The sequence below is a fragment of the Phyllostomus hastatus genome, unplaced genomic scaffold (assembly GCF_019186645.2).
Source record: "Phyllostomus hastatus isolate PE091 unplaced genomic scaffold, TTU_PhHast_1.1 phas_scaffold_78, whole genome shotgun sequence".
Taxonomy (NCBI): Eukaryota; Metazoa; Chordata; class Mammalia; order Chiroptera; family Phyllostomidae; genus Phyllostomus; species Phyllostomus hastatus.
In genome coordinates, this window is record NW_025334041.1 from 6505966 (window position 1) to 6518215 (window position 12250).

The following is a 12250-nucleotide window of genomic DNA, read 5'->3' on the forward strand; positions in this document are numbered from 1 at the left end:
TCCTAAAGTAAATGGGCAATGCCAATTAATCTTGAAAATACCTCACATCATCAACTAACCCCAATTACATAAAAACTGGCAACTTGTTTTTCTTCCTGTAGGAAAACAAATCCTGCTTCTTTGAGCACATAAAAAATAACTAGTTTATATTAAGATGCCTTATTTTTCACTATGCTAACATTCAGCAAAGGCAGATGATTACAGTATGAAAGTATGTAGAAGCTGATAATGAGTGGGGGAATTAAAAACTCACCTCTCCATCCCTGGCTGGTGTGGGTCAGTGGACTGAGTGCTGGCCTGCGAACAAAAGGGTTGCTGGTTCGATTCCCATCAGGGCATGTGCCTGGGTTATGGGTCAGGTCCCCAGTAGGGGGTATGCAAGAAGCAACCACACATTGATTTTTCTCTCACTCTTTCTCACTCCCTTCCCTTCCCTCTAAAAATAAATAAATAAAATCTTTTAAAAAATTCACCTCTCTCATTTCTCTAATTCTCATTCATTCATCTTGCTGCCTTTTTTTTTGGTATGTTTTACAGAAAACAGAACATCTTTATTTACTTATTCTTTTTTTATAGAAAACATCTAGTTGAAATCGCATAGGTTCAAGGCATACTGGATGCACTGTACTAAACTTCACACTATATCCAGTACCCCTAAATTAGCCTCTGCTAGTGCTTAAGAACACACCAAAATAAAAGCGAAACAGACTGAGTTTGTTCTGCCACCTGCTAGCAATATGACCATGGCAAGTAACCAAATCTCTCCCTGCCTCAGTTTCTTCCTCTGTAAAATGAGGATAACAACTATACCGACTGCACAGCGTTGTTGTTAAGAATTTTACCTGGAATGCTGCCTGACACATAACATTATGTAGGTGTTGGCTATTATTTTCCAACTGGACTGCCACCTCAATGTGTATCCCAATTCTATTCTTAAAAATCTTCCGCAATTCCTCCTCAAATACGGCAATACTAATCTCCAACCAGGGACAGGTTCTCCCATATTCTTTAAACTTCTATGGTTCTTATCAGTAAAAAATTTCTGTATGATTCTACTGACTTGTACTTTCTGGAAATGTTACTTATTTTTTGTGTACTTTATGTTGGCATAAATTATAGGCTCCTTTAAAAGAGCAAATATGGGAACACTCACTATGACTCTTTCTATAATACAAAGAAGTCACTCAAGAAAGTATTCAACAAATACTGTTTATGAGGCTGGGTTACTAGATAGAGGTTTTTCCAACAAAGGGAAAGGAGTGCCATAAAGAAAGCAAGTGTTAGATATAAATTCACAGTTTGCATCAATGTATAAGTCTTAAACCAAAAATTGTTATATAAGCCGAAACTGCTCCAAGTTTAAATCTCAAAAATGAGGACTTAGCTTGTAAGTAATAGCTTGCGTTCTCTAAGTTAAAAATACTAAAGCAAGGTTGGTTATAGCTTTCTATGATTTGCAAACAGTGCTGCTAAATTTGGCCTAAAGTCTGAAAAACAGACCAGTGTATTAGACACATACTTAAAAGGTGACACGCCAACTATGTAGATGAAAAGATTTAGTCCCTGCACTCGACAAGTCTGTACAAAGATAGCTAAGTGAACAGTAATGTTCAAAGTGCAGTGGGGAAAACCCCCATTTTCCTTATCCTCAGTTGAAGTCTTATCAAGGAAAACACAAAAGCTGTCATTTACAAAAGGACTGACAAGAAAAACTAGTAAATAAGATACATTAAGAGATTGCATATTTTCTCTAAAAATCAAGAACGTATGACCATTACTTTTTTTTATCTGGAAAAATGTCACAAAGATTTTAAATCCAATATCTGGCCTTCATCCCCCGACATTATTCTAAGTATATGTTCAAGAAGTTATTCTTTTTTTTTCTGTTATGATTGCCATTTTTTATTTTTTTGTATTAATATAACTACATCAAGACCAAGAACACCTTGTTGAGAAGTTATTCTTTAAACTAAAATTTTAATATTAAATAATTTTTGAAAGTGTTATAAATAATTCTCCTAGTAGACCCAGGTTTCTTACAAATTAAAAAAAAAAAAGATCATATATTTATCTACAGTTCTCATTTAAGATCACTAACATTACATATGTAAAGGTAAGACGTACTATTTCTTCACATATAATAATCATGTTATCAACGCACTGAAGAAAAGGCATGTTCTACAGGTGTTTTATCCATCCATCCAGACCCACGTCTACTCCACAGCAGTCATTTGCAAGCTAAGTATATTATGCTTCTACTCAACCAGACATAGGCAAGTTTACTAACCCAAATATGGTCAACTGATAAAATATTCTCCCTTTCAATGAAGGAGTATTTTATAGCTATTTTAATTAATCTAATTCAACACCAGGAATTGACTGTATTAGCAAAAATTAATGCACACTACACAAAGACCCAATATCAACTCAATTTTCTTTGTCAAGGGTAGTCAATCCATTATCCTGCCTTTAGCCTTCTTAAAAAGTAGAGAGAAATACAATAAAGTTGCATCATAATTAAGATTTATGTTCTAAAGTAAGCCTATATAAGGGGGGAATATTACAGTCATTTAAGATTAACACTGTTAAAATTACTAATCTTACATACGGTAATGTATTTCTTCATAGATAATGATGATGCTACCAGCCTATAGTCGAAATAACCCTTAACAATCTCTTAAAATGGACTACAAATAGGGTAAGGTATTCAAAGGATAAAGCACAAGGAAAATGAGACTGAATGAGAGACTAAGAAGGGTCATATTTCACTTATTCCAGGACTTATACTCAATGAATAAATGCCTGGGTAGTCATTTGCATGACTATAATCCTTTCTACTCTATCCTTCTTTTTCAAATTGAGAGCACATATGTTTAAGTTAAATGCTCCAGTGCTTCAGAAGCTACTTAGTATAAAAGTCACAGGGTGGGGCGGGGGAGGGAATTATCCTGGAGGAATGAGTAATCACCAGATGCTATTTCCTCTTGTAGCATTATCAATTGAGGAGAACTTCTCTAATGCTATATTCCACCCTGCCAGCCACTGTTTCTCTCTTTTTTTTAGTTTTCAAAATTGTGCCATCTTAAAAAAGGAGACAAGAAAATATATAAATCCCATCATACCACAAGCTAAATTTTAAAATGTATTCACATAATAAAAGAAAATATAACACATGATCCCTGTAGTTATTTGGACTACTGTTTTCTTAAATTCATTCCTAGTTGATTGATAGTTTAAAATTGAAATCAAATTTCATTTTTAGTGAGAAATCACATCTTACCCACAACCATAAGTGTGAACTCAAACCCCCTCTTCACTGATTTTCTGTATACTTGATTTGGGAGATTTGCAAACCCCACATAGCCTTCAAGGTTCTTCTGTTGCTGAGAAAAGAAAGAAGGGTCAAGTTATTCAACAGCAGCAAAACTCTTCTGTCACACATTTCAAATTCCTTTTATTAACCTATTTTAGAAAACTATACAAGTATTAATCATAGCAAATCAAACTGGTTTTATAATAGTGCCTATGAAAATAGTAATTGCAACAATGCACAAAATGAACTGAGCATTAATTGACCAACAACGTAACAGTTAATTAGAAAAATCCAAAAAAATAAAATAAGAAATATAAAAACCTGTCTGAGAGCAAAGATTTCTATTTATAGTAAGTTAGTTACAATAAGATTCTGACCAATCAACTTAAAAAAAAAGTTTATTCATAAAAAAAATCAAATCCCCTTAAAATTATATTACGAACTTTTCTAATTATCCATTTGTTCATACTAATTACCACAGGTATGAGTTTCTTGAAATTTGTCTTCCTACTCATAAAATAAAATTAAAATGTTGAGTTTAAAGCAATTTTCCTGTAAATTCTTGAAAGCTCTCATGATCAGTGTTAATCAGTAAACAGCATCTTTCATGCAGTGTGGGGAACCAAGCCCACTGCGCGTCTCGAACCCACTGCCTCGCTGGCCGCGGCAATGCAGCTGTACCAGGTCCAAGGATGTCATTTCAAGGTTTCACACAAACCTGCTGCCTCCACTATCAGGGACATTAGATTTACCCAGGTTTACATTATTAATTCAGTTTTCTGTGTAGTCTTTGATTCTTTGATGACCTCAATGATAGTTTCATGAGTAATTCAAAGACACCTACTTCTAAAATGGTGTAGTAAATAAGTCTGATTTTTAACTTACCCATTGGTGAGAACAAATATCCATAGTTCAGACCATCTGAGTAGAGTCTTACTGGATAATTTTACTTAGAGGTAGGTCTTATTCATCATTTAAATATAATGACAAAATATTCCTAAGACGTACTCATTTCTTGTAAGTTTTTGTCACATTTAAATTCTTATTTTAAAAAGTCTCATGAGTTTAAAGCATTATTTCAACACATTTGGATTTGATAAAGAACAGTCTGCATCCCTCACTAGTATCAACATATGTAGCTAAATATTCCATTTATAACCTTTCATTTTTTTGTCACTCATATAAACTAATTTTTAAGCCAAAAGTTGACAAAATAAGCAAGCCAATTAAACTGAAAACCTAACCTTAAGTTTTATAAGTAGGATACTGATCAGAATATAATATTTTAAAATCAAGTATCTGAAAGCCTACTGTATGTAGAGCTAAAAATATGTATTAAATTTAAGGTTTCCTTGGCTCACATTTCATCCAACTGTAAGTTAAATTTAAGTTAACTTAGACTGAAAAAACTATCTGTATAAATTGTCTGGTATACTCACAGCTACTTTGTAAAGAACACATTTCCATCATTCCAGTGTTCCAGATTCCAACAGAACAGATCCACAGAGGAACAGCAAATGAGGAATTCCAAGAATTGTAGATGATGATGCATTTAGTCCAAAGAGGAGAGGCAATCCATTGGAACACAGCAAAAGATAGGGAAAAATAAAAGTTACTTACATGTAACTCAAAAAATCAGAGATAAATTACAAATTAATTGAAGGCAGACTTTTCTCTACACATGTCAATAATACTTTGTTGTGCGTGGGACACAAGGCCCAAAGAATTTAGTTCATTTTCAACAGCTCTCCTGATGAAATATAGATCAAAAGACTTCCTATCTTTTTATAAAAGCTAATTACTATGCCCTGCACCTGAAATCTTACAAAAAATAGTGGGAAAACTATAAAAAATACAGTTTCAGGAAGGTATACAGGAATCAAGTTTTAATCCCAGTAAGAAAAAAATATAAATTTTGCTTTGTCAGTCACTGGGCTAAGACAGCCCAGGTAAGCCCTGGCTGGGTAGCTCAGTTGGTTAAAACATCATTCTATAACACGCCAAGGCTGCAGGTCTGATCTCCAGTCAGGACACATGCAAGAAGCAACCAACAAACACATATATAAGTAGAACAACAAATAGATATTTCTTTCTCTCTATTAAAAAAAAAGTTCAGATTAGACAAAGACAAATGTTTTAGATAAAATACTTGCAGTGCTGTATTTCAAGTTCTATTAATTAAACTAAAGGTCAGAATTGGAAGAAATGTGGGCTTACGGATGGATACACTGAAGGGAAGGAAGCTAAAGAGGACAAACAGTAACAATTGGAAAACTGAAGAAAATGGGAGCTGTGAAAACCGAAAGGCAACTAAGGAAGCACAGAGAAGAGACGAGACTACCCTTGGACAAAATGTTATGAAAAGTAGGCGTCTCTATTGTATACTGACATGAATCTATGAGTTCTATCACAACCTGGAATGATGATAATGATGCTGCCTCTTCATCCATCACCTTCACAGCAAGGCCCGCCCTGACCACCTTCATCTAAAATTACAACCCCACACATCAATTCGGCACTCTGTTGCTTTATGATTTTCTCCTTTGTACTTACCACCATCTAACACACATTGTACTTATCTTGTTTACTGCCATCTCCGCCCCAACCCATCTCCAGTGTAAGCTTCATCAAGGTAGAAATTAATGAATTATATAAATTGTGGCATAAAAAAAAAGCCATCTGGGAGAGCTGAAGAAGTTTCAGACAAAATATTACCTACACGTATTCAAGGAACCCACAAGACAAAAGGCGTAAGAAAAATGCCTCAGAGTCTGCCTGGGTGTTTTATCCACTGCTTTATCCTCAACTCCTGCAACAGTCTTTGGCATACAGAACAAACTGAGGTCTCGATTAAGAAAAGGGGAGAAGTATTCAGGCAAAGTTGTAGGCTCTAAAAGTGGGGATGAAGTTACTACTCTGAGGAACAAAAAGAAGGTACATGAACTACAAAGATGTGAAGTAGTGGACCAGTGAATAAGGGATAGAAAATGAGGTCAGGAAGGTAGTCAGGGGCCAGATCATGTGGGATCCAGACAAAAGAAATTTGGATGTTATTTTAGGTATGATGGGAAGTCACTGGAGGGTTTCACACAGGCGAGTGACCTGACCTGATTTGCGTTTTAAAGATAGCTCTCACTGCTAAGAGAAGAAAGAGTGAAAATAAGGAAACTAGTAAGGAACATACTGCAATAGTCCAAGAAAGAAAAAAATACACTAAATTTAGATGTTATTGAAGCACAAAGAGATAAGGATTCAGAATATGTTTTGAAGGCAGAATTGTCAGGACATTGCTGATGGACAGGATTTGACTGGTGAAGGAAAAAAGAGACCAAAGATAAACTCCTGGGTTTTGGCTTGGACAACTCCAAGGCTAGTGATCTCTCTTAGGAAAATGGGGGAACAACAGAGAAGGAAAAGGCTGGAAAATGAGAGCCAAAGTTGCCAAAATCAAAAAACAGTCTTGCACATGTTAAGTATAAGGTGTCTATTATATATTCAAGAAGAGATGTCCAGCAATCGGTTATATAGATGAATCCAGAAATTCCAGGGTTGCATGGTGCTGAAAATAGAGGTTTTGGAATCAAAAGCATGCAGACAGTAGCAGGGGAGGACTGAATTCCAAATAGAGACTATATATAAAAATGGGTCTAGACAGAGTCCTGGAGCACTCCAACCTTGAGATATTAGGCAGAGAAAGAGTGAGAAAGATCCATCAGTGAGGAAGAACCACTGGCTCAAGATCACTCAACTATGTTAAGCTTTACCAAAAGGTCAAATGAAATACCAAAGATGTCACCATAAAATTTTGAAATAAGGTTACTGGTAACTTTGGATAAGAGCAATCTTAGTAACATAGTGAGGAAGAAAAGTAACTACGTTGAGAGTAAAAAAAATTCCATGTAACTATTATAACATTTAAATGTATATTTTAAATTATTTTAATATTAAACATGCTACTTGTCAGTCCCCACATGACTAATTTTTCAGAGGGAAAGAACCCCATGTCATCTCTATATTCTTAACAAAAGTACCAATACACTGGTGATATTAGAAGCTGAATAATTAAAATGCATTTTCAGAGGAAGAAACATAGAGAAGAGATATACAGATCTTTCACATATAATAAGAATCTTTCCTTACCACAAATTCTAAAATCAACCATACTCTGTAATTCACAAGACTTAACTACCTGCTGGTACATTTTTCCTGCACAAATGAAATGTTCACAGTGCCAGTATGAAATATAATCTCTGGATAAAGAAACATTATTTTTAGGTATGAATGATACAACTCTGACACTTATAAGCATGTGAAGATAGATAAAAATACATTTACTAAAATACCTTTAGATCTTAAGAGTATTGATTTCAAGCGTCAGTTACATAACAAGAAACAGTTATCAAACCGTATTTTCTAAAAGCATACGTGTACATTTACAAAATCTTTTAGTTATTAGGTTGTCCAAAAAGTTCATTTGGTTTTTCCTGAAAGATTGCTCTAGTAGAACTCAGGTGTCTTTGACTTCATTCAAAACAATGTTGTTACATTATATTGTGAAGGCTGACATATCAGCATGCATTAAAAAAAACTGGGTGGTGGGGAATGGTGGGGGGAAAATGCAGACAACTGTAACTGAACAACAGTAAAATAATTTCTAAAAAAAACTCATCAAAATTGGTGGGGTTTTGTGTAGCCATTTTAATATTGAAGAGGAAAGAAAATATGTGACATTTTTGGCATATTAATGCTTTATTATTTCAAAAAAGGTAAAACGGCAAGCAACATGCAAAAAAAAAAAGATTAGCACAGTGTATGGAGAAGGTGCTCTGACTGATCAACATGTCAAGGGTGGTTCGTGAAGTTTTTTGCTGGAGATTTCTTGCTGCACAATACTCAATACTCCAATGGTCAGGTAGACCAGTTGAAGCTGACAGTGATCAAATGGAGATAATCAATGTTCTACCATGCGGGAGATAGCCAACATATTCAATATCCAAATGAATAAAGTTATTGGTAAAAATGAAAAAATGTGTCTTTTATTTCATGGAAAAACCATATGAACTTTTTGGCCAACTGAATATATAGAGAAGTCAAATCTCTATGTCAAAATTCATAGAAAATCAAACTGTAATTCTATTGCCTGTTGTTTCACTGCTTGTGGAAAAGTCAACATAATAAACACAACATCCAATAATTTCAATGTTGAACTTATTTAACCTTCCTTCTAAAAATCAATTATATTTGAAGAACAAGATGTTTCAAGCAAGTACCAATGGGTAGTTTATTGGAACCCTTTCAAATCCTTTAGAGTCTCTTGCCATTTGTATCTATTCCAAAGAATAAAGTTACCAAAATTGTGACATCTAAAAATCCCATTATCATTTTTAAAAGTCTGACTATTGGTATTTGCTTTAATAAATTTTCCCAAAGAGAAAAGCAGTAACTTATTTTGGCAATTGCTAAATGTGCTTTTCAGTAACAACAAAATTGATCAAGGAGTGTTATAACACATTTGGAAGCCTGACAAAATCAGAATTTGAGGAAAATTAAGATATATTCCTGATAGAATCCATTAAAAAAAAAATCTTCAATTCCCCCCCACCTTTACAAAAAAGTTCAGCCCAAATTACCTTAATAATAGTAAGACCAGAATTCTATCTCTCCCCTTAGTAACTGCAATTAAAAAAAAAAAATCAGGCTACAAAGATTCAATGTTTATATCAATAACTTTCCATTTCAAAGGTAAACATTTGGGGTTTCCTAAATAACTTCAAGATCAATTTGTACCCCTTTAGGTTTTCAAACACAAGTATATTGGATGCTGCTTTACACACAGACAAAAATAATTAAGTTTCTTTCTCCTAAAATTTAAGCAATTCTAAATACACAAAAATACACACTACATAAAAGGAAAAACCATTAATTCATAGATTTACTTGTCTACTACTTAGTATTCTTAAGTGAAGCCTTACATCATACACACAGATATGTGTCTAGCACTTGCTTAGTAAAATTCTTACTATCTCTTACATAAGCCAAGAAAAAAAATGAAAGAACTTCATCATTTAAATGTTTTAAAATTTTCAAATATAAGTGGTATAAAAATACCCTGATTCTAGATTTACTGTAACAATAGTAAGATATTATAAGACTACATAGGTATATCCTAAATATTAGCTTTGATGTCCCCTCCCCTCCAATATTTTTAAAAGTCCAAATCTTAGTCTGAATGCTCCCTGCTTCTCCCTTTTTCCTGAGATAAGTGACTTTGTACTAATGGAACAAACTTTTCTTTTACTTCCAGATGGGAGTCTGGTTAATCTATTCAAAAGGTTTTAATATTTAATTCTATGAACACATGTCAGAATGAGATAACTTAAAATGTAAGTTTTTTTTTTTCTTGTTCTGAACTTGGAATTTAGAGCTCTACTTATAGAATTACTGACCACACTTTTCATTTATTCAACATAGCTATTGAACCCTTACAGTTGTGTACTAGCAGTTATGGATGTAAAAGTGAAAAACAATGTTCCTGTTTATGAAACTAAGAATCTAAGGTCAGGTAAGTTAGAAGGCAATTATAGTAACACAGCAATAAATACAACTGATGTGGGCAAGCACAGGACAGCTATGAGAACAAAAAGGAAGGATTTGACCTCAGGATAGGGGGTCAGATCCTTTAGATCTTGAAGGACTAGTAGGACTGGGTCTGATAAGAAATACAGGTAGGTGCTGGAGAATATAAGTCTTAGGCAGACTAGCTGGTAAGTATAATGGCCCAGAATCAAGAGGAGTGTATGATTTCTTTACAGGAATTGCAAACAGTTCAATACAACTTATTTTCAGGGCCTAGAAGCTAAAGTGTAGGCAAGTTAAGCAAAAGCCAGATCATGAAGGACTGTTAGTCATGTTAAGGAACTTAGATCAGACTTCATCTTGAAAATTATGTACAGCACTAAAGGATATGAAGCAGAAGAATGCACAATTAACACTAATTCATATACAGAGTCACATTCATAATTTTAGAAAATTACCACTAAAAATACTGAGGTTGAACTGGAGGAGAGAATACTAGCAATCCCAAGAGCTGCTGCAGTCGCCCACAGAAGAAATTAAGATTTGACGCAGTGGAGATGAAAAGAAATATAAGTTAGAACTCTAATGTCCAATAAGGTAGCAACAAACTACATGTGGCTACTGAGAACTTGAAATTTAGCTAGTCTAAACTGAAATATACTGTAAGTATAAAAGCACGTGCTAGATTCTGAAGACTAATGAAAAAAATCATAATTTTTATATTGATTGCATGTTAAAATAAAATTTTAGAGATGCTAGGTTACAAAAAACATAATACTAAAATTAATATTATGTGTTTCTTTTTGTTTTTTAACAATGGATACTAGAAAAAGCTTAAATTACATTAGTTTCTTGCATTACTTTCTTTCTATTGGACAGTGTTGGGTTAGATGTTGAAATGAACTGACAGGTCTCTGTAACTAACTTGGGGGAAAGCAATATTCAGGTTTCTGAATTTAGGTTTGAGGAACTGGATTAATAATGGTATCAACTGTTAAAGACAAGAATTATCTGTGTTTAAGGTGCTAACTGGACTTTAGGGAGACGGCTGTGTACATAAAAGTTAGATGTTCTAAAAATGCCTAGGTCACACAGACATTAACATTTTAAGTAATCAACATTTAAATGGTATGAAAGGCAAGGGTATAAATCCAAATATATTACATAAGGTAGGAAGCAGGCCAGAACCAATACCAAAATCCCACCATCACCTACACAAACCTAGAAGTGAGAGAAGAAGAAGAATGAAGTAGTTCATAAAAGAAGTTCAAGGAGGTAAACTGCAGTGGCATCTTTCTTCAAGAAGTGATCAACTGTACCAAATGCTCTGGACTGGTCAGTAGAAAGATAGAGAAGAACCTACACATTATCAGGGACCATTGTCAGAGCAGTGGAAAGACAGAAGAAAAAGGCAGGTTGGAGTAAATAAGCAGTCAATGATTGTAGGTAGTTAGTGTAAACAATTCTTTCTGAATGCTTATCTGTGAAGAGAATAGCAAGTTCACTAGAGGATAACACAGGATCAAGGGAGGGTTTTAAGAATTAAAAAAAAAAAGAAGTTGCATTTGTTTAAATGCTAACAAAGCCCTAGTAGTGTGGCTTAGATGAACATAGTCCCATCCAAAAGGTTGCAGGTTGGATTCCCAGTCAGGGCACATATCTAGGTTACTAGTTCTATTCCTGGCTGGGATACATCCAGGAGGCAACCAATGTTTCTCACATATATGTTTCTCTCTCTGTGTCTCTCCCTTCCTCTCTCTCTAAAATCAACAAGCATATCATCAGGTATTAAAAAAAAAGTGTTAATGAAAAAGATCAAGTAGATAAGTGGCTGAAGAAAGGAAGGTACATTTAGAATATAATGTTCTCAACTGAAGGACTGTTTTTTGTAAACACCAGAGATAAAATCAATTGCTAATCCTGAATGGGGAAGGGAGACCAGGGAATTTTAAGAGGTAAAGATTTAAATCAGCAACCACAAGAACAGGGAGAAAGGCTAGGAATACAGAGCAAGTAGTCAAGAAATTCTGTCCAATAGCTAAGACCAAGACCACAAATCTGTGTGAATGTATATATGGTACCTTTCTCCAGAAGCAATTAGTAACTCAAGTATAAGCCAACAGGTCATAGAATGCATTTGAAACTGTTATTTTGCAGAAAGAGTAAACAGAAGTACAAGAGATCAAGGGAGCTGACAAGTATAGTTGAAATATTTTAGTGAACAAAAACAAAGAGGGTCAAGGATGAAAGGTAGTAAGTAAGGAAGCAAGACAGCTAGAAGAGTGTGACAACACTGTGGTTAGAATGGCCCATAAAATTACGATTTTAAAAGTGGAACCAAAGTTCCAGATAGTGACAAAA

At 34.3% G+C, this 12250-nt stretch overlaps 1 protein-coding gene across 4 annotated transcripts in view; it reads right to left on the minus strand.

The window, feature by feature from the left end:
* SEPTIN7 (septin 7) overlaps positions 1–12250 on the minus strand; it is a 73518-nt gene that overhangs the window by 45740 nt on the left and 15528 nt on the right. For all 4 annotated transcript variants that reach the window (XM_045827767.1, XM_045827766.1, XM_045827768.1 and 1 more), the window contains exon 3: positions 3281–3383. In XM_045827767.1, coding sequence (XP_045683723.1) covers positions 3281–3383 — 103 coding nt within the window. The remainder of the gene's footprint in view (positions 1–3280; positions 3384–12250) is intronic.